The sequence below is a fragment of the Ursus arctos genome, unplaced genomic scaffold, assembly GCF_023065955.2.
Source record: "Ursus arctos isolate Adak ecotype North America unplaced genomic scaffold, UrsArc2.0 scaffold_4, whole genome shotgun sequence".
Classification (NCBI taxonomy): domain Eukaryota; kingdom Metazoa; phylum Chordata; class Mammalia; order Carnivora; family Ursidae; genus Ursus; species Ursus arctos.
Genome location: NW_026623056.1, coordinates 19,249,020 through 19,259,958, shown reverse-complemented (window position 1 = coordinate 19,259,958; position 10,939 = coordinate 19,249,020). Strand labels below are relative to the sequence as shown.

General features: G+C 47.4%; 1 protein-coding gene across 2 annotated transcripts; it reads right to left on the bottom strand.

Annotated features, from left to right (window-relative positions):
- Positions 1-2,571: 2,571 nt before the first annotated feature.
- Positions 2,572-8,874, bottom strand: RTP4 (receptor transporter protein 4). Of its 2 annotated transcripts, XM_026496727.4 has the most exons (3): positions 8,762-8,874; positions 5,211-5,428; positions 2,572-3,757 (listed from the first exon to the last, which is right to left on the bottom strand). In XM_026496727.4, the coding sequence occupies exons 2-3, from the start codon at positions 5,390-5,392 to the stop codon at positions 2,776-2,778; spliced, it is 1,164 nt and encodes a 387-aa protein (XP_026352512.1). In that variant the 5' UTR covers positions 5,393-5,428; positions 8,762-8,874; the 3' UTR covers positions 2,572-2,775. The 2 variants fall into 2 exon arrangements, with proteins under 2 accessions (XP_026352512.1, XP_048071076.1); XM_048215119.2 differs by having other exon boundaries at positions 5,211-8,874.
- Positions 8,875-10,939: the final 2,065 nt, after the last annotated feature.

Genomic DNA, 10,939 nt, shown 5'->3' with positions numbered 1-10,939 from the left:
CTGACTAGAAGTTCTGTAGGGTTTTTGTATCTGATGGATTCACTTTGGATCTACTTCAGCTAGTCATTCCATTGGATGAAACATCCCCCACCATCACCCTTTAAAGGAGATATTTATTGTTTCTTCTCCTGAGCTCATAAGTGTTCCCAAAGAGGACCCATCCACTTTCCTGTGTATTTGAGGAGTGGGTGGGTAAGATCGAAGGCTGGCATGGCTCCTAGGTTTTGTGGTGGGGTAGGGAGTCCAAAGAGTTCGTATGTGGACCTGTACTATCTTTCTGATTGCCGGGTGGCACTCCTACCCTTCACATCACCCAAGTCCCTGAGTCCAGAGTCCCTCTAAGTCTTCAGAGACTAAACCCCCATTCTTCTCCCTGGAGCCAGTTAAGAGTGGGGGTGGGGGAATGGGATAGGCTGGTGATGGGTAGTAAGGAGGGCATGTATTGCAGGGTGCACTGGGTGTTATACGCAACTAATGAATCATCGAACTTTACATCGGAAACCGGGGATGCACTGTATGGTGACTAACATAATATAATAAAAAAAAATTAAAAAAAAAAAAAAAGAGTGGTACCAGGCTACAGAAGAGTGGAGGAAAGAACCTTGCTGTAAAGGCTTTCAGCCAGTCCTCCTTCCGCAGCCCCAGCACCCACCTTCAGAGCCACAGTTGGCCAAAGTTTTTGAACTTTCTGAAATTGTGCCACATGAATTGCTTTGCATCTCAGTTTTCCCTTGTCTAATTTCTATTCCAGATCTCTCTACCCTGCTAAGTTAGTCATCTATCACTAGTCGATCAGTTTTGGCTTCTGCCCATTCTCTTTACCCTTGTGTACTGATGCCTTTTTTCTCCCTTTCACTGTCACTCAGTAAGGTTTCAAAGAAGCTCAGAGGGAAATGTGGGTGTTCAATCCACTATGTTTAATTGGAAGACATTAACCTATTCTACAGATGGAGAAACTGAGGCCCAGGGAAAGATAATGACTTGCCCCAGGTTCTACAGCATAACCAGACTAGAAATAAAGTGTCTAGTGCCCAGGCCAATGTTCTTTGTGAAGCACCTGAAAAGGTATGAAAACAGGAGGAATACAGAGAGTCAGGGGGGTGATTTGGGGGAAAGGTACCAATAAAAGGAGCACGATGGTGAGAGTAGCCTAAGAGGAAAAGAGAAGATAGCACCAGAAAAAAAGAGATACTTTTATCCTTAGGTTTTCTGCTGACGTTTCACTGTTTTCAAATTCCTTCAAGACCTTTCTTGTCTGTAGGTACCACTCTCTGTGTTTACCACTATACTATCTCAAGTCAGACTCCTCACGTTTTCTATTCTCTATTCTTTCCTAGAAATATATAATATTTTAAACATGTGATTCTACTCAAATTGCCCATCTCCTCAAATGCTAGCAATGACTCCTCATTGCCTATGGGGTAAAACCCAAATTCTCTAGTTATCTCAGTAATTTAAGCTCTTGGACTGGTTGGGGAGAAGGGCTGATTAGAAGAGAGGGGATAATTTGACAACAGAAGGGACAGTAAGTGTAGGCGACAGGGAGAAGAAATTAAAGATGGCTCTAAGGTGACCAGCTTGGATGACTGAGTCAAATTAGGACTGGGAAGTCAGAGATGCTGATGAGCTTCGTTTAAAACATGGTGACTGTGGTTTGAGAGGCATGTAGAAATGCCTGGCAGACATGGAGATAGGGCGTGAACGATGCAGCCGTGCACCACCCTGTTTCAGGATTGGCAAGCTCTTGCATGCTTCCTCATCCAGTGCTGGAAGAAGTGAAACGATAGCTCAGCTCCAGGGGTCACCAAATGGAAGGGAGTCTCTTCTGGATGGGGGCATTTAGGTAGATTTAAGTAGGGGAGAAGGAAGAATAAGAGGGGATCGCCCTATCACTATTTCTAATCTCTCTTTTTTGGTTAAAACTGAAGCATACCTAAAACATAATTGCCTGATCCTTGGGCTGATATTGATAGCTGTACTACTTTCCTATTTTAGTTGTAACAAGTTACCACAAATTTGGTGCCTTAAAACAACACAAATTTCTTATCTTACAGTTCTGGAGGTCCAAAGTCTAAAATCAGTCTCACTGGGCTGAGGTCGTGTGTCAGCAGAGCTGGTCTCTCTTGGAGGCTCTGGGGGAAAATCTATTTCTTTGTCTTTATGAGCTTCTAAGAGGAGTCTGTGTTCCTTGGTTCATGGCCACTTCCTCCATCTTCCAAGACCATCATTCCAAGCTCTGCTGTCATCATTGAATTTCCTTTTTCCCACTTTGACACTCTTGCCTCTCTCCTATGAGGACCATTGTGATTACATTGGGTCCATCCTGATAATGCAGGATAAGCTCCTCTTCTCAAGATCCTTAAATTAATCAGATTTGCAAAGTCCTTTTTCCATGTAAAGTAACATATGCACAGGTTCTGAGAAATAGGGAATGGATATCTTTGGGGGGGCCATTATTCTGCCTACCACAATAACTCTCTGATAATGCTCATGACCCTCAGTTCTTGTGAGGATATGTCAAGATACAGACAGAGAGAGAGAAATGAATGAGTGGGTGAATGAATGAAGAGCTTTTAGTGACTCAACAAATATTTATTATTGGTCCATTATCTGCCAGGTTATGTTTTAGACTATCTGCTAAGGAGACCTAGGAAACTACTGTTTATTCTTACAAACTTGACCGTGCTTGATCTCAAAGCCTACTCTGTGTCACAATAAAATGGCAACCAGTTCATTGATTGCCATGGAATTAATACAGAAGAAAAGAAGACAAACTTATTTCCCTCTTTCTGCTTCTGAGTATTTGCCTACAAAGACAAAGAACAAAACAATACAGATCCAGAAGTAGAAAAATACATCCGGGTCAAAGAATACATCTCGTTGCACTGAATGAGGGCATATGCGACGGGTGTTTGGAACAGAGTATCGAGGTGAACGTCGCCAGGTAGCTTCGGTTCTACTGAGGATCACAAACCCCCCAGCCGTCCTCCGTGTGAGCTGTAGGGGTGACCCTAGTGTAGAGGGGGCTGTTCTTCCACTAGTCTGAGTGTATGACATGGTCCATGTGGCTTGTGAGCATGACTGCTGTGTAGACTGTTGGCGGGCCATCCTTAAAACCTCAGAGTATGTCCTCCAGGGGGTCTGTGGTGCTGTCTCCTGTGCGGATTGTGAATTTCCCTGTGTGGCCTGCCTGTCTGCCATTGGGGTGGGCTGGAGACTAGTCTCCCCTTTGGGCTGAGTGTTTGCCCCAGGCGCTTGGGTCTCAGCAGTGGTAGGGCTGGGCCCTGACTCCTGAAAGACATAGTTAGACCCACACTCCTGGTTTTGGCCGGACACATCACCAATGTGACATGAGGAACTGCTAACCTCCATATAGGAGGGTAGGGTTATTGATGGCTCTGTCATGTTGTTTCGTAACCTCCATGAACAGCAGCCCAGAGTGCATGCTTCACAGTTGCTTGTGTCATGGGACCCATCCAAAGGCACCTCCCGGATGACTGGTAGCTCTGGAAACTTCCTAAAGCCGTTCCCGTAGAATTTCTCCAGAATACGCCGCACCACGTTTTTCAGAATCCTCATGGCACTCTCTGGGGAGAACTCAGGATTCTCAAATCGAGACCAGGAACACTTCTGGCACCTCTGAGCAAAAAGCCGCATAATCACCTGGCCCTGGGACTTCTTGGGCTCCAGGTGCATGTGACATAGGATATGCACTTGAGCGGAAGCCCAATTTCGCCGGCACGAGGAACACTGGAACCTGCAGACAGAAGGAAGAAGGCTGTTGTGCCTTCAGGTGATCGTCGACCTGAGGGGGTGGGCCTGGTCTCGGTCTCTAAGATCTCCTCCAATTCGAGAAGGTGCATAGGATATTAACAAATTGCCAAATAAGAATGAGAGGGATTGTGATTTTAAATAAAGCCTCTTCCTGTGATCCACTGAGCTTTGACCCTCCGTGGTCCCGAGTTTGCCTGTTTGCTAATAAAACATCTCTGGATGTCTCAGAGGGAAAAGTAGTCCTGCCATCTCCCAGCGAATTTGGTCCTCCTCATGACCACAGAAAACATAGAAAGTAACTACTTTGAGGCAGGCACTGTCTTAGGGGCTGCAATGTGATCCCACTTCATCTTTAAATCTCCCCTCTGAGGGAGGCATTATTGAGCCCAGTGTCCAGATAAGGAAACTGAGTCATAAAGGGATACACAGCTTGTTTTTAAATATCTATGTTTAAAACCATTATCTTATGGGAATGTAGAAGGAACACTTACTCTGCCTAGAAAGACCAGGGAATGCTTTAAGGAGGAGGGGGCCCTTGAGTTGGTCCTTGAAGGATGAGTACTGGGGAGGGAGGAGAGGGCCTGCCAAACAGGCAGATTATCATGATAAAGGAATACAAGTCTGAAAAAGCAGGGGCATGGCTCATAATCCATAAGGCTGGAACAGAGGACAGATGGAGTCAGGGTGGGGCAGACAGGGAAGCAGGACAACAGGTGAGGTGGAAAGTAGAGCGTGAAGGTCCCCATGTGCCACATAAAAGGAGATCAGGTGCCTAGGTCGACATTTCTCACCGCCCCCCCCTACCCCGCCCCCAACCTGGGCAAGGAAGTTGCTCCCTGCTGGGTGCAGGCTGTCTGGGGGGGAAAGCGGCGGGCGGGGGGGGGGGGGAAGGGGGGATGGCCAATAGGGGAGGGGCATTACTTAGGGACTCCAGGAACTGGGTTTTAGATGTCTTTTTTGCTGCACCATTCCCTCTATTATCCCCAGGCCTTCAGCAAAGTCATGTTCAAAGTGATTGTATGGCTTCCCTCCATTCTTGGGGCTTTAAGGAAGGCCCTCATCCCTGGCTAGTGCTCAGGCCAGTAGGGCTGCCAGCCTGGAGAAGTCAGGACTGAGGGCGGAAATAGCAGAAGTCTCTAGATAGAGGCAGTCTGGAACAGGAGGTGGTGAGAGAACGGGAGGGCAGATGTATGGAATATGGAAGCATTCCTTGAGAACTTCCAGAAATGTTTAGGGAGGAAACCTAGCAAAAGAAGAAACTTCTTCTTTTTGTGGTATGGCTAAGCAAAAATGGAGAGAGCTCTGTGGCCACAAAAGGATGGGGATCCTGGGGACATTGGTTCCTTTAACAAGCTCTCAAAGGAATCAGTCAGTCGCTGCTAAGCTGATCCCCCTTTTGCCAGAGAAGGTCTGCTGAGAGGCCAGCTCTCACTCACCTGCCAAATCCTTTCTGCTGGTACTGCTTCCAGCCTTCAGCGAGGCAGTCCGGGTCCAGTCTCTCATCCAGCTTCAGGGTCCATCTGGCCCGGGGTTTCTCCTGCTGCATCAGCTCTTGAAATGTCTGCTCCCAGGTCCGGACATCTAAAACCGTTTTCTTCCCCTGAAGCTGGGAAGCCATGCTTAGTGGCTTCCACTAAGCCTTGTCCCACTTAGCCTTGCTCAGCAAGCCGGAAGGTGGGGGGGGGGGGGGTAAGAAAAAAAGCAAAAAACACCTCAGTTTCGGTTTCTCGGTCTGGAACGCGTCAGCTATCTTCTTCACTTTCGTTTCAGACTGTTTGAGTGCACAGAACAGGTCTTTGTTTCGAAGACAGAGGGCAGCAGAGTTTTGCCAGTTTGTGAACAGGCCTCTCAGAGAGAGAGATCTGAGTAGAGAGCTCTGTTCTAGATTTTGGAGGCACTGATAAGTGACTTGGGTATTTTATTTTTCTCTTATTTGTACACCAGGCAAAGCACTATGCTCGGCGCTGGGGTAAATGCCACTAAGAAGCCGTTTCTCCCCCCCCCCCCCCCCCCCCCCCCCCCCGCCGCCCATGCTCACACTCTCATGTAGACACGGGAAGGTAGCTGGGGAGCCTGTGTCCCGTGGTGCTCTCGTGCGCCCACTGGCCCCTTACCACATCCCCCGGGGGGGATTATTCCTGGTCTTCTACAGGGATAGCACAGAGAGGTGTATTACCTTGCCCAAAGCCACACAGCCATTGAGCAGCGTAGGCGGATGAGACTCGAACCCAGGCCTGTGGGGGCTCCAAAACCTGTGATGTGTCAACCCACCTCCATCTCTGAGAAGACGCTGAGGACGGTATTTCAGGGTCTAGCCTGACACCCTGGAGCCAGGGTGGGAGGAAACCTGCCCCGGTGATTTGGTCTAGTGAGATCTCCTGGGTCGTGGAGCAGGACACCACGCTAAATGAAAGGATTATTTAACTCTGCTATTGGCATGCAAATTATCTTCGGGGTGTAGGCAAGCAGGTGTGGGAGCCATGTTTTGGGGCCAGGATAGAGAGAATTCCCACTCAGGGGATGAGGGACTGGAGCTAGATGCCCTTAAGTCACTTCTAACTTTGAGTCTGAGATTCTAGAAAGTGAGTGCAGTCCCTCTGGACTTTAAACTCAAATGGGGGAGATAGGACAAGCAGGACCTATGTCCTTGGAAGCGCCACGAGGGTTACCACATCCCAGACAGGATCAGCCTAAGTCTTCTCAGACTTTCTAGACTTTCACATGCTCCCCTTCTTCCCTCCTCCCAGGATGTTCTACTTTATACAAATGCTCTGTTTTTATACCTTTACACTTCGAGGGCACCTATGTCTACACAGACAATGTAGGAAACTCTTGTGTACTTAGATAATTATGGGAACTTGGCATTAAACCTATAGGATATGCGAGAAGGCCGGAAAGCCCTTAGGAATCAACTTTTTCTCTTTATGGCAGTTGTCCACTTGAAAATTTATTTCCATAGTTGCTCTAGCTTAGGGGCGGAAGGGGCTGGAGGGATTTGGTTTGGTTAAAGGAGAGAAACAAGAAGCAAGAAATGTAGTCCCAGGGTGCCTGAGTGGCTCAGTCAGTTAAGCATTCGACTCTTGATCTCAGCTCAGGTCTTGATCTCGGGGTTATAAGTTCAAGCCCCACATTGGGCTCCATGCTGGGCATGAAGCTACTTCAAAAAAAAAGAAAGCAAGAAAGAAAACTAAATGTAATCTCCCAAACGTAGCGATAACTTTACTTATATTTTTAAACACCTCTTCAACTAGCAGAAACTCTATAGGTCGACGCAGAACAGATACAGAAAAGTTTTAAGGTGGCTGCTCTGGGGAGCGGTGAGGATCGATGACCCCTAACCTAAGCCCATTTCCCTGCACTGGGGATTCAGAATAAGGAGAAACGCATACTAGGATTGGAGTGTCTGCTGTGTTGGGATGCCAGACACAGCTTCACCTCTCGGTTCGAGGATGACCTGTCTTCTCTGAGGCCGCACTAAATCCCATGAAAGTGTGGGCTTGTCTAAAGAAGGAATGGGTTGCTAATGGTAGACAAACAGACAGAATGCAGAAGAAGGGGCGCCTGGGTGGCACAGCGGTTAAGCGTCTGCCTTCGGCTCAGGGAGTGATCCCGGCGTCATGGGATCGAGCTCCACATCAGGCTCCTCCGCTAGGAGCCTGCTTCTTCCTCTCCCACTCCCCCTGCTTGTGTTCCCTCTCTCGCTGGCTGTCTCTATCTCTGTCGAATAAATAAATAAAATCTTAAAAAAAAAAATGCAGAAGAAGCAATCTGGGGGGGGGTCCGAGCGGGGTCTTCATGCTGCTTCTCTAAGACCCCGAGCGGGGTCTTCATGCTGCTCTCTGGGCTGGGGCTGCTGGGTGTATTTTAGGAAGGACTACTGCTCCACTTAGGATTACTTCTCAGCAAAAGATCAGCCTGGGGCGCCTGGGTGGTTCAGTCAGTTAAGCGTCTGCCTTCAGCGCAGGTCATGATCCCAGCACCGTGGGATCGAATCCCGCAGGGGGGTGGTCCCTGCTCAGTGGGGAGTCTTCTTCTCCCTCTGCCCCTCTTCCCATTCATTCTCTCAGCAGCTCTCTTTCTCTTTCTCAAATAAATAAATCTTAAAAAAAATAAATAAATAAGATCAGCCTGGTGGGGAGAGAAGGAGTTAAGATCACGTTGTCCCTGCATGCAATGGAAGGGGCACGTTCTCCTCACCACCGCCCCTACACTGCACGTTATGGATACTCTCAGCTACTTACAACAGAAAGCAGAATTAGATAGTTGTCTTTACAAGAGCGAATAAGACGTCTATTAAATACCTATAATCTGCCCACCCTTATTTGCAGGCTAGCAAGAAAGATCTGTGAAGAAGCTTCTACCGTTACCTTCCCTGTCCCACTTTTCTCAGCTTATCCCTTTAGCTCAGAGCATGAGCAGAGCTGGCCTGCCCGGACTGGGTCCTAGTCCCACCCCTCTCTACCTTGCTGGCCTGGGGAAGCCTTTCACTGCTCCGTACCTCGTTTTCTCCATCTAAAATGTGGTGAAAATAATACCACCTGACCTCCCAGGGCTGCTCTGAGAACTGAATGAGTTTAAAGATGGTAATCAGCACTTGGCAAGCAAACAGAAGTGTTTGGTACTTATCGTTGCATTGCACGTTTCTTCGTTAAGTTTCCATAAGGCCTTTCTTAAACATGTTGGGAATGCAACAAAATAGAAGTATATATAGATAGTAGTACAGGGCGAAAAAAATCTACAAGTAAGTGTGCATATCAGGCCTCAGAGAGCACAATAGTCACTTAAGAATTCAGATCGGGCACAGACGTACATTCCTGTCACTGTACATTCTTAGATATAGAGATACACTCCTAGATATTCCAGATAGACACTCATTCTTACCATTCTACTGTTACGTAACCCCCAGCCCTGCTCTGTGCACCTCCCTGGGCGAGGCCAGTGCTCTCCCCAGGACTCACATCCAGCCCCCATCTCAAGAGCCAGCTACCTGTAAAAAGTGAGCTCAGAAGCAGAAGAGTAGGAAGCCCAGAACCGCTGCTGCTCAGGTCCAGGGCTAGGTCCCCTGAGAACTCCATTCTGTAGAGCAAAGTTCGCGCCAAAAGGACAAAGAGTAAGTAAATAAATAAACCAGACAAACTGGGTAGAGTCAAAAGAACTGGAACAAAAACACAAGTTTTTAAGGGGGCAGCTTGTTTCACAATTTCTGTGAAAACCTGTTTGGCTTCAGGCCCCACGCAGTCCATGTGGGATGCTGGGGTCTGCCCTGATAGGAACCATTTGGATATTTGGGGTAGAAAGACCGTCAGTGAGCACGAAGAAGGCTGAGCCCCAGGCAGGAGGGTGACCAACCCTAGGCCACCCAGAAGCTCCTACAAATGGAGCGCTGGATACTACTTCTTCTCTTCCAATAAAAGCAGCCTTAAAACCAAGGTCCTAGCTACACAATCTCTGTTCCAAGGCTGGGGTGAAGATGTGTTAAAGCAGGGTCTCCAAGCCCCTCACCCCTCCGTCCCCCACTGCAGATCAGTGCCAGGAAACCAGCAGGCCAAAGCCACGCCGTTCACTGGCTTTTCTTCTCTCCCTGACTCACTTTACCCAACTGTTCTCGCCCCCAGGGATCGCCTGTCACATTAACCACTCGCACCAAGTTCTGGTCTCAGGCTGTGCTTTCTGGACCCCAATCAACACAAAGAGCAACTTAATTAATTTTTCTTTGCTTCCTTTTACTGTGTGCAAAGGCATTTTCTGATCTGACTGATGAAGAGCCGAGAAGTCATCATTGCCATCCTCCCAAGAAAAAAATTGAACAAACTGAAAACTAACAACTCTTCTTGGATCCATTAGAGAAATGGGGTCACAGGGTAAACTGCTGCCCTGTAAACTGGAGAGATGGGTGGGTGGATACAGAGAATCACAGCTTACCAGCGCCAAAGCCCAGGAGCAGAAGCCACTGCTGCTGGAACCGTAAGGGCAAAATACTTGAAACTGTCATTGGCGAGTTACTGGAAACTCAAAGACAAGCTGAAGAACTGAAAACCCAGGAGACCCAGTCTTCAGGGAGAGTCCCATACTTTCATGAACTCTACTTCCAGGAACCCCAACAGGGTCTTACTGTGAAGGTGGAGAAAATTCTTTTACTTCCAGCAGGGGGAGAAGAAAAATGACTATTTTTTTAAAGATACCCAGAACTCTGTTCTTAACAAGATCTTCCCCCAAGTTAAACTATTTCCCCAGAGCATAACATACTTGGATTTCAGCCTAACTGACCTGGGGGGATGGGAAATACCCAATGCCAACCCCCACTGGCCTCCACCGTGCACATGGGAACGACCCCACTCCTTCCCATGTGTGACCTCCGTTCTTCCTGGTATAAGGACAAGAGCTACCAAGCTTGCAGTGTCGAAAGAAGAGGGCCGGGCATAAGGTCACCAGGACAAAGCTGCCCCTGTGCCGTTCTCTGGGAGCGGAGCCAGGTCCCACCCATGGCACCCTCTTCTCAGTGCATAGTATCTGGGGGACAAATAAAGAATTCAGTCAGCCACCAATATTTCCAAACATACACTAGAATCATTCGCCCACCAAGCCATGGAAGAGATTTTAAAGGTCCTCTAAGCCCCATTCTTTCCTGGTTCACTTTGTAATGATTAACATTTGAATTATAAGTAAAAATTTAGATATAATTCTTGGAATGACTCAGGGGGAAAAGCTTGGGCTTCAGCTTGGAAGACAAGGGTATACATTCCCCCTCCAAGACTTACTAAGTTACTGAAGCTCTTTGAACCTCAGCGTCCTCATCTATGAAATGGGAATAATATGCAGCCCACTATATTTATTGAGGTATGCACTGATATGATATAAATATGAACCATAACTACAAAATATCAGATAGTATTATTTCAAAGATGAGGCCTGTAATAGAGGCTTGAAATATTCGCATTTGGATGAACTAGAGCCTTTGAACTTAATTATTCAAGAGTAAAGAAAAGATAAGGACCCACTTATGGAAAGAAGAGAGGCATTTAGACCAAGAACTTAGAAGGTGTCTGTGTCTGTGTGTTGGGGAGAAGAAAAGCAGAAGATTAAAATGAATAATTAAATTTTAGAGCATTTTATCTGCTACAATGTATCTTTATCCCCAGAACTATGTTGTCCCTCTGATAACCCA